The sequence below is a fragment of the Rhea pennata genome, chromosome Z (assembly GCF_028389875.1).
Source record: "Rhea pennata isolate bPtePen1 chromosome Z, bPtePen1.pri, whole genome shotgun sequence".
Taxonomy (NCBI): Eukaryota; Metazoa; Chordata; class Aves; order Rheiformes; family Rheidae; genus Rhea; species Rhea pennata.
Genome location: NC_084702.1, coordinates 21,654,480 through 21,675,390, shown reverse-complemented (window position 1 = coordinate 21,675,390; position 20,911 = coordinate 21,654,480). Strand labels below are relative to the sequence as shown.

Genomic DNA, 20,911 nt, shown 5'->3' with positions numbered 1-20,911 from the left:
TTTCGTGTTTGTCAGGAGCTTTTCCGCAAGGGGGTAATCAGGATCCCTTCCTCCCTGCCACAAGCATCAGCTGTGGGGTGCTAATTTTGCGGGGTGGAGGGCCTGCTCCTGCTTTCTGGATGACGGCTGGCTGTGGAGCCAGAGCAGGCTACCACACAGAGAGACCCCTGGAGCTGGCCCACACCACTCAGCTAGGAATTTAAAACCGGAGGGAGAGGTCCTGATGCTTGAGAGAGATAGGTTGCCCCTGCAGCAGGAACAGCCAGCGTGCAGGAAACTGCACCACAGCTCTGCTGCATGCCAGCCCTCCGACGCTCCGGCAGAGCTGCCACCCACAGCCTGGGTGGCAATAAGGTGGTCTTGTCCTCTGGGTATGCCTGTGAGCTGCTTGGACATGTTTTACACAGCTGGGAAGAATTACTTGGGGAGCACACCACACCACCCAAAGAGAAGCAGGTGAACAGCTTGCATGCTTGCAGCTGCAAGGCCTGGGCTGTGATCCTCTGTGAGCCTTTAGCTCACTGTGCTCTTCCTCCTAGTGTAAATAGGGGGGTGCATCCTATCACAGGACGGTTGAGGGGGAAGGGACTTCTGAAGATCATCCAGTCCAACTTCCCTGCTCCAGCAGGCTCACCTAGAGCACATTGCCCAGGCCCTATCCAGATGGCTTTTGAGTATTTCCAAGGATGGAAACTCCATAACCTCTTTCAGTAACCTGTGTCAGTGATCTTTCCTGTGCTTCAGCTTATGCCTGGTGCTTCTTGCCCTCTGGCTGGGCACTCCTGAGAAGAGTCTGACCCCATCCTCTTGAAACTGTCCCTTCAGATATTTATACACATCGGTAGGATTCTCTCCCACTCAGCCTTCTCTTCTGCAAGCCGAACAGCCCCAGCTCTCTCAGCCTTTCCTCTGATGAGAGATGCCCTTTGCTCTTCACTCATTTTAGTGGCCCTTTGCTGCACTTCCTCCAGTAGCTCCATGTCTCTCTTGCACTGGGGAGCCTGGGGTTCACAACAGTTGCAGTTCACCAGAATAAACCACAAAGCTGCATTTATCATCTGCAACACTTCTGGTGAATAACTAAGGAAAGAGATCTAAACCCTCTGGAAATTCCAGGCCTGGACTTCCAAAGTGCTAGGAGCATAAAGATTAAAAAAAAAGAAAAAAAAAAAAAAAAAAAAAAAAAAGTTCAGAACATCTTAGAGAGCTTGATGTTATATCTATCTTTTTACATGGACATCCTACTGATACATTACAGAAAATTAAGACTAAGTCTATTTCTATAGAGAAGCTTAATACGAAATTTTAACAACATATATTTTATAACCTTTGTGTGCTGGAATCCCAGTAGTTTAAAATTTCTAGTCTAGTCAGAAGCGGTGGCAACAAGTAGAGAGAACCAAACATGTTGCAAAATGAATACCTGAGCCTGAATAAGGCCAAGTGTATTCACTTGCAATCAGAAGAAGGGACAATTTTCCCAGCTGCTCAGAACCTGAGAACTTAACTCTGATACAGAACTTCCAAGAGAAGGAGAATATTTCACATTTCTCTCTGAAAAACCCTAAGTTAAATGAGCCAAGCAATAAATTCACATCATGACAATTTCTTTAGTTGTACTTGAATTTCCTTTTACACTGTGTGGAATCATTCTCAGCTGTTATGTTAACAATATCTCCTTTTGGAAGAAAAGTAATCAGGAGAACTTATGAGCAGGTAGAAGAAGACAAGAAACTGCATCCTATGCTGTGCCTAACATTGGACCTGGGAACGTGCCCTAGTTTGTTGCTTCTTTTGCATCCCAAACACACCTTGATTTTATCCTGGCCAGAAGACTTATTGCCAGGTTGTACCCCCGCCTGCCACTCTCTGCTTTTTTCAGATCTACCCAGTTTCCTCTGCCTGTGCAAGTGGCAACCCTGGGACATGTCCTGGAGCAAATTATTTCTCAGTTTTGGTGCAGCTATGAAGATTAGAGAAACTTTAAAATATGAGACCAGGCAAGAAGTTTTCCTAGCAGTTTTCAGGTCTTGGCCATGCAGTAAATGTGGGAAAAGCCTGTGTAATTATCCACAGAGTTGGAGCTGTCTGTATGATCAGTGAGCCAGGAATTAAATACAAAATCTGAGTGTGACTACCACCTACTTTCTCACCTTCTAGGAGGTAGGAGGTATTTTAAAACAGAAATAAAAGGCTTCATTTAGTGCAGACTGTAATCGCTTCTTTTATTTAAATCCAGCACTGCTCAAGAGACTGTCAGGACTTTTTGCTGTGTTTTTTCAGAGTTTCATTTTACGTAGAAGAGAAAGTATAAGAAGGTAAAGATTCCGTGTATTTTCAGGGTTTAATGAAAAAATACTTTGAGATACATTCTGCAGCTGATAGCTCAGTGCTGGAAGACTTCTGAATTTCCCCTGCAAGGAGCACTATACATTGCAGTTCTGCAGCCAGATTTGGTAATTAGTTATCAGTATCACATTTTTTAAATGCTTCTAAAAGCCAAACACATTTGAGGAAGCAGGATAGCAGAAACTGCAAGTCCATCAGTGACAACAGGATGTTGCCTCCAGATACAACAAGCAGTAATGCCCTGATTTCCATCAGCCCTTGGGCCACCTTCTTCTCACTCTGTCACTGAAGCCTTGGGTGTAAACATTAGCTATCAGCCCTGAGATCCTCCGAAGCCCTGTCTTGGACAAAGAGGTTTTGATCTTACTGCCTAAGGAATAAAGTGTTCCTCAAGATTTGCCTCCCTGAGATAGAAAACAGAGGAACACTGAACTGCCAAGAACCGAGCAAATAATTAAGCCCAGGCCCATGTCATCAAATATGGGCATATAATAGATATTATTTAAGACTATTCTGTACATTCTCTCTGGCTTCTTTTATTAAAAGGTAAAGCATTTCCCTATTCCTTATTAAAAACATCTCTTGGCAGCACAGGGTAAGAGGACAGCTCTGCACCACAATTATGCTTTTGCTTTAAATCATATAAAAAATGTGTCCAAGACAATTGCCACGCATATGCATCCCCTCAACAAACATTATGAAAATTATACTCTCATAAAAAAGTATACCAGAACATAAATTTATCTGACTTCCAGTAGCCAAGCAACAGGACAAGAGGCAACAGGCACAAACTGAACCAGAAGAAGCTCCATCTGACTGTAAGGAAAAACATCTTTACTGTGTGGGTGACAGAGCACTAGCACAGGTTGCCCAGAGAGGAATATCTCCTTCTCTGGAGATATTCAAAACCTGCCTGGATGCGATCCTGTCCAACGTGCTCTAGGTGGCCCTGCTTGACGAGGGGGTTGGACTAGATGATCTCGAGAGGTCCCTTCCAACGTCACCCACTCTGATATTTGTGATTGTCAGGCTCTATCAACTGCAGTTTTTACCTTTAGTGTGTCAGCAATAATTCACCTGTTGAAGTTTCTTGGTTGTCTGGGTTTGACATAGATTAAGTTCAGGCAAAGACAGAAACTTATTTAGAGGTCAAGCCTGGGATTTATGCCAGAATTGTAAAGAGGAGGAAAAGTAATGGGAACTGTATATGAGACTTAATGTCTTGTTAGATTGCATAGGGATAGCTCTTAGATATTTACACAGTAATAAAATATTACAAATGGAACTCTATGAAATAAAATGTGTCATGCGAAACAAAAAGGAAATTTTAAGTTACCGTGTCTTTAACTTTACTAGCTGGGTTGTCAATTCCAGCATTCTTTAATGAGAAGCACCATGTGTCACCAAGATGGCATATACATACTGGCCATTATGATGTTAATTTAACATGCTCAGCGTTAAGTTTACTCTGTTTATTGTGGCCACCATAGGCATGTGATTTGACTGATAGAAGCAAAACTGGCTACAAGAATGTTAAGAAAAAGAACGTATTTTCCACATTTGTAGTTTAGTTTTGAGAAATGTATTTTCTGAAACAAAATTGTTAGTTAAATTACCGTTGTCGATTTGAAAGCAACAAAATAATAATTCACAACATTATTATAGTTATCCTGTCATCGTTATTTATTTGAAATATCAATAATTTCCAATATATAGTTTATTCATTAAGCAGTAGGGAATTGTCTTCATTTCACATCATCCAGTACTGAAGTGGCACATCCAAAGCAGCATATTAAAACTCTGAAAGAGTCTGTACAATTTAGATAAATAGAACTCTGGATAATTAAACTAAGGGAACTTTTACAGCTGTTACCAAAAGAATGCTGAGAAGCTGAGCACAGCACGGTACATACAAAATGCAGGAAGGAGGAAAATAAAAGAATTAAGCATACGGGAAACGTTTTTGCGTATACAGCCACATGTCTTTAATTGCTCAACACAAAAAGAAATAAATTTTATTTAGTCCTCATTGAGGGCAGAATATGCACAAATGATGTTCGAAGAACACATGGTAGAGAGAAATAAAAGAAGTGGGGATTGTGTTCGGTAGGTTATTTTCTTAATCAGTGAATGTGTTTGGAAAGAATATTTGGTATTTAGGAAGCGTGACTTTGTATCAGAACTCGGTAAGAAACAGGTTAACGTTTATGCCAGTTTTATTCCCTGACCTGCTCTTCTACTGGCCTTTTGTTAATCATGCTCAGAGATCATGAAGGGGAAATTCATGTGGTTGTAGTCCAAGCTTTTTACCACAGGAATAGTCTTTTTATGGTTTACAGTTACCTATAGATGGAAACAGGCCTTTTAATAATAATGAAGAATACAAAAAATTAGCAGAGTTCAGCAGGACACACAGTACAGTGGTTCACTTTCTGAAAAACCAGAGACCCTTCGTTTACTCCGTCTCTGTAACATCAGCACAGGCTTTCAAGCTGTTTTGGTCAGAAGACACAACACTGGTTACGCAATACTAGACCTGTGTGAATTGTATTCTTGGGAAGGGAAAGGTGGAATGGCAAGAACTTTTCCCTCTTTTTATAGAGAACTAAGACTGAAAAGTAATACAGTGGTGATAGGCATTACCTTCCCAATATCGCCACCACTTCCTACTACTTCACCTTAAGTTCTGCTTACCATCATCTTTCCGGCTTCACATCAGCAATGGCTCTGGTTACCCCCAGGCTGGCATGGCCACATGAGCTAACCCACGTTGTGGTGGCTCAGAAGATACTGTGCATCACCACTACGTAGTATGACAACACACAAACCAAAGATGCTCAGTGGGACTCGATGACACTAACCACTGCAGTTTGCACTTGTGAGGTATAAGAAGCAGCATTTTGAAAGCAGTGGTACCAACACAACTATCTGGGACAGAGAGGTGGTGAATCAGCCATCCTAATTGGGCAAAGGAACTAGAATATCGACATAATTGATAGGGAAGAAACCTGACTGGCCATGAAGCATGCCTTCATACCAATTTTCATCAATCTGGTTAGTGAGGGTAATGATATCACCCTCTTTAAACCCCAGCTCCCCTTCATTTTCTGGTTCAAAGTCATAAAGAGCTCGGCAGCATGGCTGATCCATGTGAGCACCTACGGAGAAGAAACACAAAGAAATGATACACTTAAAAACTTCAACAATTACACTTTCCTTCTTATTGTTATATCTACCACAGATTCTGCTGTTTCTGTTTTAATTCAAACTGTTATTACTGTCCTTTGATAAGATCTAAATTTGCACTGCTAAATTGCATTAGAAGATAGCTACCAGTCATTCATAGCTTTGAGTTCTGATTTGCAACTCTCCCTGTAAATGTCTGAGAATCCCAAAAGCACAAAGTTATAGTCAAGCCCTTACATAAAAGCAGCGCTAGAATCAACTTGGGATCTCATATTTATCTGCTTAGTTCACAAAACACATAAAATGAAGCAAAAGCTCTAATGTAGTTCCAGCTATACTAGCACAGAGATACTTTGCTTGTGTATTTCATATCAGTAGTGTAAGGAGTATCTTAATAGTAAAGCTGTGACTGTGTTGCTATTTGGAAAGGTAACCAGTACAGTTCTAGTGGAAATAGGCCTAAATGCTCATAATCTTCTTTTTTTTTTTTTTTTTTTTTTTTTCCTTAATATCGGGTTTCCAAACACCTTCTGTCTCCTTTAACGTAAAACACTTGGTAATTTCAGGGCAGTAGAATGGCCTCTTTTAAATTGAAAGCTTCCAATATAGGCCAATAGCCCAGTTAGGCTAGTTCACAAAAATCTAACAGTAACCACCTGGATGGATAACGAATATTAAAGTAAGTCATTAGTATCTAGTAGATTTTGCCAGTTTATATGAAATTAATAAATCTTTTCTCCTGAAACATATCTCTACAGTCTCAAGCCTATCAAAACCAAAATTATTACTAGCTGAGCTATTTTGGGAAGATGTCAATACCACAAGTTTTTCAAATGATAGAATTAATTTTTAAAATTCCATAGTGAATTCTCCTTTCATTTTTTTACATATCAGGCTCAGTTTGTTTTGCTGGAGGAATGAAAATAAAAAAAGAGGGGACATACCTCTGTGTCACGGAAACTATTTTGTTAGCATCATCAAAACTTAAAAAGCCTGTTTGGTCTTCTAATTACTACTAACTAAAGCTCAGACAACTTAATTATGAAAAGTAAGTCTTAGTAAGCTAACTGTAAATAAGCTGTGGTGGCTAGCGAGTATCTGAGCTTTGAATGAACTAGCCTCAAACTATAACTAATGAATTTTCAAAGAAGGAAGAGTTTCTCTGGAACCAAGGAGCACTTCACACATACACATAAAAAACTATTAAAGAAAATGCTAAATCCCAGTCCCTCTGGAGAGGGAAACATGAGTGCTCAAGAGACATAGAAAAAACATCGATCTCTACTGTCAATGGTCTATTGGCCAGTGTTCACAACACTACAAAAACAGAGGGAAGAAGAAAAAAGCAGGTGGCATGACAGTGAGAGCATTAACATGCAAGTCACGAGCTATGCTCATGCAGAAGGAATCCACATGGTATCCCCTCCATCCGTCCTCATCGCTATGCTGAGGAGGCTGTTCAGCATTCACACGGCTATGCAAGACAGTTTCCAGCTGCAGGTGCCAAATGCCAAATGGAGATATTGTTTCAATCTATATCTGAGAAAACGTCAAACATGCACTTCAAGATGTGATGGAAAGCAAGGAAATCCTGATTAAAGATCTAGTGAAAAACATTTAATCCTGCAAGGAGCAGTGTCCTAGGAATTGTCACTGAGGTCAACTGGAGCACGTGATGACAGGGTCCACAGCAAGGACAGCCCTTACCACAACGTGGGATAAAAGACCATGACTGTGAGAAACAAATGATAAGGCTTCTTAGTATATGCTGATATGAAACAAACACGTATTTAAGTGACTATGTATGGTCATATATCCCTTGCTTATATCCCTCTCATTTAGCTTCATTTTTAATTTTAGGTGTTTTTAGTTTCAGGCTATTTGTGTTGTAATAGTTTGTTTTAAAAAGCGGATAACATTATTAGGTTATGGGAGGAAGTTAGGGCTTTATATTTTCACAGAAAACATTCAGTTAGTCTTTGGGCTTTTTAAATGCCTGTTTTGCCAAGACTTCTGTTTCAAGGTGAATTTAGTTTGGCAGCATCTCTTTGACCTTCTAGGACTGAGCAATTTGCTGACCCAAAGCCAAAGATTTACAGCAATGGATGATCCATCCATGTCTTCATACCTTGAGATCTGAACACTTACAATGAATACTGTTATACACTTCGCTGCTTGGCCAGTGGAATCAGTACAGTCAGTTTAAACATTTCTCACCTGTACTGTCTTCCTGCTCATTTTCCCTCACTATGGAAACACGCACCTCTAAGAGGATGTGCTGAATTTCTCTATTGTAGTGGTAATACGACCAAATTAAAACTGTATCTGAAGCTTTGCTACACCTACCTGATGGTTTGGGTGTTGTGGCATGGGCTATTCCTCCATTGTGCTGAGTATTGTCGCCAGTACTAAAATCCAGGCTCATACGGGGTTTGGGCTGGTATTCTCTCCTGGGCTGAGATGATGCCTCTTTTATTCTGCCAAAACATGAAGAAAGTTAAGTGTCAAGTGTTATTTTCTGGTCAACGGATGAGATGCACCAAACACCTTTATTTCCACGCCTGAAGTTCATGTTGACCAACCAGAAATACTGAACAAGTTTTGGCATTTAGAGTAATTTTTATCTGCAAGGTTAGTTACCAAAAAGAAAAAGAAAAGAAAAAGAAAAGGGCTTGACTCTGTCATAAGGTTACTCTTCCTAGGAATTAGTATTTTGTCTGCTTTCTTTTTGCTAATAATAATAAAGAGCTTCTAATGGAGAAAAACATGTGATGTGATTTTAGCAATGCTTAGAGAAGGGCTGTACAAACATCTCTACCTCCTTTTTTAGTTTGATTGCAACCTGCCATTTTACTGCTATTGATGACAAGCCTTAACTGAACGCTGCTTCCAACTGCTGTCATTTTGTGAGCAGACTGTGTGGGAAGGTATTGATTTTCAGTTTCAGACTTAGTTTATATGGAGCACTTATTCCATAGAAGTGCACAGCTCCAGTACTCTTGACTCTCAAACTAAAATATCATTCTGCTGAATTTATTTTCCTAATTGTGAAATCTGAAATTTCTAGGAAGAGGTACATTTTCAGATTCCAGGAAAAAATCAAGATAGGGGAGATGATAGAATCAGAGTAGCCTATATTCAGCAATTTCCACAAGCATTTCTCTCAGCACACTGGGAAGGATGTATAAGTATGACCTCAGTATTTTAAGGACAGATTATCTTCTCTAACCTGCTCTAGACAGGCCCCAGACTTACTTTTGGAAGCAAAAAACACATATTTTGATTTGATCTACTGAAAAGATCTGCTTCTAACTTAGGCGATTTTGGTTCTGATAAAAAGGGTTTCCTCATCATCCAAGATATGATTAGTATTTGCTAATTGGACATTACAGAACCATAGAATCAGTAAGGTTGGAAGGGACCTCTGGAAATCATCTTGGCCAACCTCCACACTCAGCAGGGTCACCTAGAGCATGTTAGACAGGGTTGCATCCAGGCAGGCTTTGAATATCTCCAGAGAAGCAAACTCCACAACCTCTCTGGGCAACCTGTGCCAGGGCTCCGTCACTCTCACAGTGAAGAAATTCCCCCTCACGGTCAGGCAGAACTTCCGGTGATTCAGTTTCTGCCCATTGCCTCTTGTCTTGTTACACGGGACAACTGAAAAGAGTTTGTCCCTGTCCCCTTGACACCCTCCCTTCAGGTACTTGTACACACTGATAAGATCCCCCCTCAGGCTTCTCTTCCCCAGGCTGAAGAGGCCCAGCTCTCGCAGCCGTTCCTCATAGGGCAGATGCTCCAGCCCTCTGGTCATCTTCATAGACCTACGCTGGACTCTCTCCAGTAGCTCCATGTAGCTCTTGGACTGGGGAGCCCAGAACTGGACACAGTACTCGAGATGAGGCCTCCCCAGGGCTGAGTACAGGGGCAGGATCACCTCCCTCCACCTGCTGGCAACAGTCTTCGTAACGCCCCCCAGGAGATCATTGGCCTTCTTGGCCACAAGGGCACATTGCTGACTCATGGTCAGCTTGTCATCCACCAGCACTCCCAGGTCCTTCTCTGCAGAGCTGCTCTCCAGAACGTCAGCCCCCAGCCTGTACTGGTGCCTAGGGTTATTTTTTCCTAGGTGCAGGACTCTGCACTTGCCCTTGTTGAACCTCATGAGATTCCTCTCTGCCCAGCTCTCCAGCCTTTCCAGGTCTCTCTGAATGGCAGCACAGCCCTCAGCTGTATCAGACACTCCTCCCAGCTTGGTAGCATCAGTAAACTTGCTGAGGAGGCACTCTGTCCCCTCATCCAGGTCGTTGATGAAGAAGTTGAACAGGATGGACCCAGGACTGAGCCCTGGAGGACGCCACTAACCACAGGCCTCCAACTAGACTCTGTGCCACTGATGACAACCCTCTGAGCTCTGCCTTTCAGCCAGTTCTCAATCTACCTCAGAAAGGGAAATCTCTAGCAGAAAGAGAGACATATTCACTCTGGACTAGAATACAATTCACCTGCTCCTGAGGTTCTTTTAGTGCTTCTGTATAATAAGTGAATTGTAATATTCATTTGGAAAGCTCTGACAATCACTTTCTGTTGGCTGTTTAGGCTATACTGAAAACTTCAGCCAACAAAAAGCTTGCTGGACAGCCTGCCTGCCAAAATAAGTGCTCCTCCCAAGGACGGAGAAGTTTAAAAGTTAAAATTGAACAAATCTTAAAAGCCTCTGTGCTCAGAGAAAATAAACACTAAAAGAGCTAGCAGTACCAGAAACTAGATCTACTAATGACATCAGAAAACACCAAAGAAACATTATGCAATTAAAATTTAGCCTTTATGTTCATTCTACACAATATATAAACATTGACTGCTGCTGGGAATTATGGCCAGTTTTTAAGAGAAGTCATCCAGAACTACATGGAATAAAGAAATCTCTCCATTATGCTATTTTGCTTCAAGAAGGACATGTGTGTGGGGGAGGCTGATAAACTTTTAAAAAACATTATCTTCCTCAATTCAAGAGGATTCAATCTGTTTCATGTTGATGGAAAACACATTTCTTAAGATTAAAAAGTCACTGCATTAATTCTGAGACAGCATGTACAGCTACAGAAGAGGGGATGGAAGAGGTAAACTCAGTTAAGCCTTTTATCAAAACTGTCCTGATAATAAAGCTGAAAAGAAGAGCATTTAGTCTGTTTGCAAATGGAGGAAGAGTTTGCCTATTTGGCCAAGGGAGGTTCCCTGCAGGAGAAAGAGAATACAAGATCTTCCAAAGCAGTCATTAACAACATCTCTCAAAAAGACTGTTTTAGAAGTAATGCAGGAATGGTACAGAAAAACAAAGTCTTAAGTCCTATCAATTTACAGTGTTTGTAAGTACATACTTTCAATTAAAAACACATTTAAAAGCCTTACTGGGCTGAGACCCTTTCCTGAACTCAGTCCTCGTTCAGTCATGCTCAGAAGTATACTCATCTCCAAAAGAGATGAACCTCTACCTGCAGTTGCTTAACAAGATGGACCTTGTTTTCATAACTATAAACTTTAGAAGTTCCAGAAGGTAACTTTTTCATGCACTAATCGTAAGTTTTTCAGCCTTGGCAAAACATAAAAAACAATTTGACAAACTTTCGAAAAAAAGGTATTACCTCTCTTCCAGCTTAGAAGTAACTCGCTGCAGGATCTGTGTGGCCTGCTTGTGGTACTCCAGCTGGGCTTGCACAAGAGCAGAAAGCTGGCTCACTTGTTCAATCTGAGAATTGACATGAAAACATCGCATTTTAAGTCAGTACTAACAGCTGAGCAATAGCATGTGAAGAACACCACCACAGTGACACTGCAAAGGCAGCTTTACATATTTCTCTGAGAAGCTCACTCATCTTTCTGGTTTGCAAATCATTATGTATCAATTATGCTTTCTCTGTTAATTATCATGTCTGGTTATGACCAGATCTAGGGTTGTAACCGCAGCTCTTCTCAGCTGATCACACCTACAGGCTATTTGCACAAACAACAGCCTACAAACCTACTTCATTCAGAAAATACAAATGTGAAAATGGGTTTGTAATTAGAGTGTAATATACCTCTTCCTCCATTTGAGACTTACAAAACTGTAAATTCTACAGTTACGCTTTTATTGTATTGTGGTCAGCAGAGTGGACCAAAACAGGAAAATATAAGACAGTCTTAAATGCAAGATATTTGTAGTGAATGCAGACATTCTACTTCATGAGGGAAAAACATCCAAAACTGTTGGGGGCAGTGGGGACAATGCAATTTCCAGCAGTTTCCACAATATGCAATGACACAATGACGTAATGCAGGCCTGAACCATCTGGCTATATGGGGCTAGATGTTACTACAAGCATTAAAACTACAAAATTATTCTGCTTGTTTCATTTCAGCACAGCTATATTTCACTTTCAATATGCAAGTATTTCAGTTTGATTATGGCCCCCTTAAAGCACTGCCAGAAAAATGAGGTATTAAATTAGGTGTAAATATAGGCTCTATATAAATCCACTCATTTATTTCACCTGAAACATGTGTACTGTAGTTTCCTTTGCCATATATTTTATAAAACAGACTTCCGTCAAAAGGCTTCTTTTTTCCTCCAACAGAAGTATTTTTTCTTATTGTTTGATTTTACAGTTTTGACCTTACAAATTGTCAAAAAAGATCTAATAGGTTTGGTTTCAATCCTGCAGGCTTACAGTGAATTGCTAAAACCTCAGCTAGTTTGTATGCAGAACTTAGGCTGCAGAGTCAGATTTGAGCAGTCACATTAACTTTGGCTTTCCTACTCATTCCATTTAGTTAGGACAGAGACTTGGAGGCTGTGAAATTAATTCCTGATCTTTAGTGATCCTCCTAGCAGCCTACACCCTTGAACAAAGCCTCAAAACAGACCCCAAAACCACAGCAAGGTAAAAATCATGACTTAAATTTATAAATTCCAACAGGAAGATGCTTTGTATTTGGCTACAGATAACTCTACACATTGCTTCGCAAGATTTAAAAAGGCTTTAGGTTTTAGATTACTGCCTTCACCACTGTCCCAGTGTCTTTCTAAATCTAAGGCTCAGCTCAAAGCACAAACAACAGATTTCTCACATCCATCTCCAGAAGGTTGAACATGCTTGACTCAGCAATCTCTTTCGATTCATCAAATTTTTCCAGAGCTTGGCGAAGTTCTTCATCAGGGAGTTTGCCCTGTCTTTTCTTTTTGTAATCAAAATCCAGGCGTCGACCCTCCATTTTCTTAAGGTGATGCTGAAAAACAGAAGGGCAAATGCAAGCACACAATGGAAACCATTCCCAAACTCTCTTTCTCTTAAGACTGCATTATAACTTGGCAGCCCACATACATTTACATATATGGGCTGTCTCTTTGCAATATATCATCTCTCCCCTGCAGAAGAAAAAACACACAGCAGTGAGGTGGTTTTACATTTCATCTAAGACACCATTTTGCATTGCCATTGAATACACCTTCAACATTAAAAAAAGCCATACTAAATGGATAGTTATAGTTAACACCGGTACAGAAGATATAAGAGTTTCTAACTTTTAAAATCTGATTTGGAATTATCTGCACACTCTGGTTTTCCCCTGGAATTCTAGGGGAAAACTCCATTAAAAGCATAATTTAGTATGTTTTTGCCTATGTCAGAGTTTCGATGAACAAGGCAACATCAACATAGGAAATATATTTTTCATTTTCACAGAAGCACAAAAAGATCTTAATTTTTGAAATTATCTACTTAAGATTTTCTAGTTTATTAATGGACATAACAGTCTTGTCATTTAATCTATTTAGCAGCTGCCATGTCAGGCTGCCCAAAAGCTAATGCTACTAGCACCAGCAGAGTGTTTTAGGTGCTTACCTTCACTCAGAAGAATCAATTCGTCATCTATGACGTTCTACATAAATTCATGCATCAGCTTCATAAAATATACTAAGCTGCCTAAGGACACCTTTCCTCTGCTCATACTCAACCATTTGAAAGCCTTAGTGAGCTCAGAAGAATAGTTACTCTACAGATAAGCATTTATTGAATTTGCTTTTACCTCCAAAAATGTAAAATTAGGGGGGTCCACAGAAGTACGTGTGCACATAAGTTTTCTCAATAAATGATAGGTCGTACTTGGATGGCTAGTTACACATTTCATGTAAAACAAACAGTATTTGTGTTCTCAATTCTTGGAAATGTTTTGGGTACAGTTTTCATATAGAAAAAAAGAGTAATGCCAGTCTAGAGTCAACTATCAAAACCCTCCTCATGTCATACATTACAAAATTGAATGTAAATAGCTATTCTCTACTCAGATAGTGAAAAAAATTTTCAAATGGCAGAATTAGAACACTGTGGTCATGCCTGGAAAATAATGGGATTTTCAAACTTGACTATGCTACTGTCAAAAAATGTTAGTATTTTGATCTTTCTCCTTGCAAATCATCAACGACAGAGACAGAACTGAAAAGTAAAATTCAAATCAGAAGAGACTAAAATCAGATCATCTATAAATCTGAAAGTTTTTTTTAAGCTACAGAATCAAAATATGTTTTGGAAATACATACAGTTAACATACTTTTGTGTTACTAAAATGCCCCATTGATGGCAATACCTGTATCTCTCTCAGATCTTTGTCATGGAGATTCTGAAGTGGGTCAATGAAGTTTTGTTTAACTTCCATGTCTAAGGAGTCTTTGACCTCAGAAAGCTCCTTCATAGCTTCTCCCACATCAGCAAGTGCTGGTCCTGAAAGAAAATATGCCCAATTTATTTTAAAATAGCACAGTTTCAAATTACTGTAGAATGAAGCTGAGCCACGGAAATTTCAGTTAACATTTCATTTTCAGCCTCAAGGAAGGAAACAGAATATGATGCACCATGTAGAAAGGACAACACATATTTTTCACTTCTGCAGCCCCCAGAGTTCACACTTTTTAACACACTTTAACCTGAGAATCCACACTGCGTCAAAACAGCCCATCCCCACACCTCATTGTCTGCTTATCCCTCACACTGGTAAAACAAACCTTCTAGAAAAGAAGTACCTGTACTTACTGCAGTGTTGCCACCATAATACCCACAAGAGGAGTCTAGGTCTCCCTGTTTGCATCAGTGTGACTATTTCAAAAGGAAAAATTATTAATATTTTCTCCACTGTTTTTTTGAAGAAAGTGTCGAGTTTGTACACTTTTAGCATGCAGTTACACCCTTGGAGACAAAACCTCAATAAGAATTAGCTGACTATGTTTCTGAGATTCTCTCTAAGCCCCACTTGAGGACCACAAAAATTATAATCCTGCCTTCTTCCTCAGCATAGAGACAACAGCAGGAAGCTCAAAAATACTTTTCTGGTTTGAGACTTAGGACAGTGGAAGAAATCTTACTTTCAAAGAATACAAAGGGTCTGAAAATCTAAATGTGAAAAAGCACAAGAAACCTTAGCTTTATCTCCCACTCAGGGAACAACATACTGCAAAACCAGAAAGCCTATCAGACCCGGATGAACGGTAACAGCCGGCCATACCAGCTACTATTAGTTAATTTACTGCTAACTATTAGTTAAGAATGTGACAATTACTGCCATATCTATTCTGCTGTGTGCCAGTGCAATCATCAGGGAATATGCAGCAATTTGTACAAACTGAATTTTATTACTTCTTCATTTTCCATTTAAAAATAGGTTTGAAATTTAGTCAGTTAGAGGCAAGCAATTAAAAAACAATTCAGTAATCTTTAGTAGAGATCAGTCTATCAGATGTCTTTATGCTCAAGCAACATTTTATGAAGATTCAAATAGGAAACAGAATTTTCAAGGTCCTATTTGAGTGTTCTGAGTATTGCCCTATAAAAATGGCTGCAGAGACTTCCACACAAATAGGATGCAGAGACAAAAGGTCATGCTCTGAATGTGATCTTTTCTAATTAGAGCTCTACTGTGGAAGAACAGAATAAAGAACATTTCTAACTCAGCTGCAAATTCATTCAGGGCAGAGAGGGTGAGAAGTTACAGGTAAGACAAGAGTACTCACTCGTGCCTTAAAACGTGGAAGTTGGCCAAAAAAAAGGCCAGAGTGCAAGGAGTGAGCATTTTCAATAATGGATTTTAAGAAACCTATTAGTCTTTATTCCATGCCTACAGTGAAGATAGAAACATCAACTATAAGGGTTCTGAGAATAGACAAGTTTTATTGTACACACACATAGATAATAATACCTCTTCCAAACATACACCTTTTAGCACAGTATATTCCAAGTAATATTATTTATGAGAGAGAGCGCAAAGTCTATAGGGACACGGTTCCAAATGGAAACATCTTGACTTTTGCTCATAGGAAAATAATCTCTAGTCCAAATCCCCAAAAGATACTGGATCTCATCATGAAAATAGCCCTAGACCAACCTTAGAGGAGAAGTCTAACGAAGCTGAACTCCGAAATTTCTTGCAGAAGCTCTTCCTTTATAGGATTAAATAATTATATTTAATTATATTAATTTTTAATTACAATTTTTTGTATTAAAATTGTAAGGAAAACAATCAAGTTACCAAAGTTGCATTCTTCTCCAAGTTCTCGACCAAATTTCAGCATCGCATCTGCCAGCAAGGCTTCAGCCTGAGGATAACCTGGTCCCTTTTCCTGACCTCGAATTTTCGACATAGTGTTGATCATGCTGAGTTTAGCCCTGGAAGCTGAAACAGGGCAGTGACAGAGTTACAAACACAAAACAGTTACAGTAAGCCAACAGAATGATCAGCTTTACCCAGAAATGTTGAAGCAGAATAAAAAACTAAACTACCTTAACTTGAGATCAAGCATTTCACAATTGATTTTCAGGAATGATTTCTAGAGTGAAGACCTGAAATGTTGTTGGTCACTGACTTTTGCAGTTTTCTTTTGTTGGTAAGTCAGAGAGGAGGCTCTGTTCTGAACTCCAAGCTACGTCACTTGGACAAAAGAAAGCCGAGAAACACCCTCAAGACAGCAGATCTGACGTGTTAAAACTCAAAAAGAAAAATCATTAACTCATCTCCATATTCTCAATCTTAAGATTGTGGGTACCAAACAGAAAGTAGACTGAGCCACTTTTGCTCTCAAGGATAAGTCCAGAGTGGACATATCAGTGTAGCGTCCCACATTTTTTAAATTTCTGCAAGATTTTCTACTACAGAATAGAAAAAAAATCTATGTTTCTGAACAGGATGCTAAATGACCTTTAAAATAATCTTTTTTTTCTTAAGACAATTTTGGTAAACTTTTCATTCAATATGGTTTCTGACTGTACTTTAGTTTATCTTTTATTTCAGATAGAAGTCTGAAGATCAGAGGAAAGCACACATAATTATTATAAGAAAAAATAAAAAACTTGTTTGATGATGTGTTTACAGAAAATTTTTGCAACTACAAAATGGGAATGGCCTTCAGAGAACGAATTAAGTAATTACATTCTACTTCAAATTTCGCCAGCTAAATCCTGCTGCCAGAAGAGACGGCTGAGAGTGGGTGCTTCTACCCACACTACTGTGTGTGCTACAGGAAGGTAGCTATGAATGGCTCTACTTTCTTTACTGCAAGACTCTACCTTGGTAGTTACTCTGATGAGTCAATATTTCCATGGACAAAACATCAGTGACTTACACTGATGTGTGCAAATGTCATTGGTCAAAACTCAACCTCGCACACATTTCTGCAACATGGTAAAACATTAGCCGACTAGAGTCAATAACGTTTCGCTCTTACTTTAGTTTTGAAGACCGTACTCATGAGATGGCTCCTGTTGCTGAACATTTTTCAGTCTGTGGCACAGATATGTATGCACAGACAGAGACACACAAACAGACACAGGAAAATGAGGAAACTGTCGTAATACATATTTTGCCTGAGAAGCAGCTTATGAAAGGGTAACATATTTTTAACATACAGTAATTATGTTTTTGTAAGCTTCCTCACTACCCCTGGGTGTCACCAGATCATGCTTTTCTGCATTTGAATTTGTTGACGCCGTCTGTTCTAGTGTGGTACAAAACTAAAGGCAACAGACTGGCTGACTGTTCAGTATAAGAAATTGTACTTTAATGAAGTGTCTGGCCTTTAAAAATGGGATTGAAAAGGAGTAACTCCTAATATTGCTCAAGGAGAAGCTGTTCGATGTGTTGTACTCCTAGGGCAAAAACCTACTGAATTCAGAACCCAATGAAATCAGCACAAAGACTCCTGTTGACACTGACTTGCTTTGGAGCATGCATGATGGAGGCTTATTGCAAAGAAGGAAGGCATAGTTAGCCCTTATGTTACCAGAGGTATAACGAGAGGGAAAGATAAATAAGAGCTCAGGGCTGAGCAAAAGCAAAAAGTTAGGAAATACAGAAGCACAGAAGAAGCTAAGGCACAAATAAAACCAAGAGAACAGAAAATAAGAACAAAAATATGGGAATAAGGGCAGCAAGTTGAAAATTTCACAAGTGAAAGCAGAAACATAACAGAACATTTAAAAAAAAAAAGGAAGTGGCTATATTCTGGACAGACAGGTAAGAGTAGAAAGAAAAAGGTACAGGCAAGAATGAAGGAGCGAAAAAGATAGTAAAGGGAGGGCAAGAAATAAATGAGAAACATTAAGCAAGAAAAGTTAATCTAATCTTAAGTATCAAATCTGGCTTCTACAGTCAATTTTATTTCCTGGTGGAAATCTCATGCCCCAAATAATCTTGTTTTAGAAGGGCGTTCTTGACGACGTTCAGCAGTGGCCTCACTCCACGGTTCTGGCAAAGCTGATTCCATTAGGTTCCACGGGAGCAGAGGTAAGCTTGTGCGGAGTCCATCTGGAAATCCAACCCCTTGTCATTTGAGTTCTGTTGCTTTATTCTGTTAGTGCCAAATAACTATTTTTCTAAATTAAGTTTGAACCTGAGTGAGGACAGGCAGAAATGTACAAAACACCACACGAAAGTGATGTGAATGCCTGATTCTTTTTCCACTTGCATGCCCTTTCTTTACATTGCCTTTAAGGGTATCACTAATGATTCACCTTAGCATCAAGTATTAACATGGTGAATCATAAGAATGGCTGCCACAAGAGAGTTTGAAGCAAACTTCAGCATTGCTCATTCCTGATACTCTCAATCATGTTCATCCTGCATCTCTTTTTCTTTAAATCATGGTTGTGTACATCTGCAAGAAAAGCTCTGAGCCTTCACCATGTTCAATCTTAGTTATTCTCAGCCATCCTGCAGGTTTTTCCATATTTGGGAAGTCGACAAAGCTTGTTTAGTAAAGTTGGACAATACTGTATGCCTCATCTACTGATTCCAAAAATATCATGCAGCCAAATGATCTCTAGCACTTCTGTAGTCTATTACCCAAGCATACTGCTGTTGTCAGAGAACATCCTGCATACGGACGTTCTCTGCGTCCATGCGCACTGCATCCCAAAACCTCTTCTTCCTACTAAAAAGAGATAAGCTTTTAAGGAAAATATTCTGTTAAGTGTTTCTGGTAAGGAATATCTGTTTAATATTAATATTTCTATATTTACTTCTGTTAATATTTCTATATTTCTATTAGTATTTCTATTTTTTAGGAAATGAGAAAGCAAACAGGGAATATTGGAAGCCACCATTTTTGCGGCCTCAGTTAAAAAGTAATATAGGGAGAAATTTAGAGAAGAATTTCCTTCATTTTCCAAGTAATTCTGTCACTATGGGCAGCTTTTTGCAATTTCACAATTGGCCTAATCCTATCTAAGACCAGACAAGAGCTGAGGGAGGCAATCCTGCTTTCCTCTTACTGTACCTGCTGCCTTTGCTCATCTGTGGGATGAACAACATGATTTCATTCAATATGATAAAAAATAAATATTCCTCATTCTTACTACCAGTTTAATTTTCTAATCCTTCTTACATGCTTAGCAAGCAGATGAAAGATGTGTAGCTGAGGTACAGGGGCTGCTCTTTTCTGCATCAGCCTCAGGTGATGGAAACCATACCTTGAGCTACTTCCAGAAATTTTGCTTGTTGCTGGTGATGTGAGCCTCTTTTGTGATTCACAGCAACCATAATTACTCAGATGTGTCAGGAAGGCAGCCAGAGCAGCATGAAACAGCCAAAGCTTACTACTCAGTCTATACTATGTTGCACAACGGCAGCTTGACAGTAGTTAACAATTTTATCACTAGCCCCATAATGTTTGTCAAGCCTATTGCTTTTCCTGCAGAGTGCTTGTTGATCATGAGCCATGAAGCTCTGGACCGAAGTCACAAACAGTATTCCATCTGTTGACACAGAAACTGTTTTATTCATCATTATTTTCTCTTTAACACTTCTCGAACTTATAAATATTCTTTCTCCTTTTTTTTCATCCATTGGCAGCAGCATCAGATTATCCATTTTCCCTCTGTGATCTAACTTACAAATATCACCAATTAAGCTATACTAGCACCACTCTCTCATCTGTCACATTGGAGATAAAGTATTTCCTATCAGTTCAAATCTGCTTCCAGCTGAATTCCAATGAATGTTGACTGCTCCCCCTGAATTTTGGCTGTTCTTCAATGTAACTCTAAAATGCTAGTCAAAGGACCTAATTTTATTTCTGCACTCATTCTGCACTTGCTTAACTCCATTGACTTCATCAGTGAAACTAACTTTGATTTATGCCAGTGTAAAAAAACTTCCATTCTCAGTTTATTATGGAATCCTCTAAGTTGATCTAATGGTTCCCTAGTAACCTCTACAGCTTCCCATCATGATCCTTGTAAGAAGCATTTGGCAGGTCTCCATAAGCTCGACCACAAAGTCCTGCCCCTCCTGGAAACCAGTCATTTAATTCTATTTTGAAGGTTTAATATAGTCACTTCTGATTAGGTCTACAGTCTACTCTGCTCCCCAGTTCACCATCATCAGCTCTTTTGCAGTAACTCTAGTGAGGACAGGAAACTTTCAGAGGGTCAGATGAATAGTGCGGACATTGTCTCTTCCCTGTACACCACAGGAGGCTATTTTAGATCTTTTTCCATCTTTCAGCAATCTGCAAAAGGACTGTCTAGCCCTCCATGCTCACACAGGAGCAAAGCAAGGTCTTACGCACACTTTTGTCAGTGCTTTGCAGGCATTAAGGACAGCTCACTGATTGTTTTAGTGTCTAATGGCTTATTAATCACAGCCTCAAGGTCATCCCTTCAGTCGCACAGCTAAAATAATTGAGCTGTATCTTCTCCAGATTTTCATACCTTTGCAGTGCCAGTCCTATGTATTTCCAGAACAACTTACAAGAACAGTATTTTTCTCATGTCTATCTCTCAGAATTTTGTCAAAAAAATAGGAAAGGAAAAAAAGGGAAAACAGCACCTGGAACTGCCCAACTCCACCTGACTAA

General features: G+C 39.5%; 1 protein-coding gene across 1 annotated transcript in view; it reads right to left on the bottom strand.

The window, feature by feature from the left end:
- Positions 1-4,026: 4,026 nt before the first annotated feature.
- Positions 4,027-20,911, bottom strand: part of SH3GL2 (SH3 domain containing GRB2 like 2, endophilin A1) — a 99,263-nt gene continuing 82,378 nt past the window's right edge. The window contains exons 4-9 of the mRNA XM_062600609.1: positions 16,090-16,233; positions 14,158-14,291; positions 12,643-12,801; positions 11,178-11,281; positions 7,882-8,012; positions 4,027-5,507 (exon numbers count right to left, since the gene is read on the bottom strand). Coding sequence (XP_062456593.1) covers positions 5,308-5,507; positions 7,882-8,012; positions 11,178-11,281; positions 12,643-12,801; positions 14,158-14,291; positions 16,090-16,233 — 872 coding nt within the window. The 3' untranslated portion in view covers positions 4,027-5,307. The remainder of the gene's footprint in view (positions 5,508-7,881; positions 8,013-11,177; positions 11,282-12,642; positions 12,802-14,157; positions 14,292-16,089; positions 16,234-20,911) is intronic.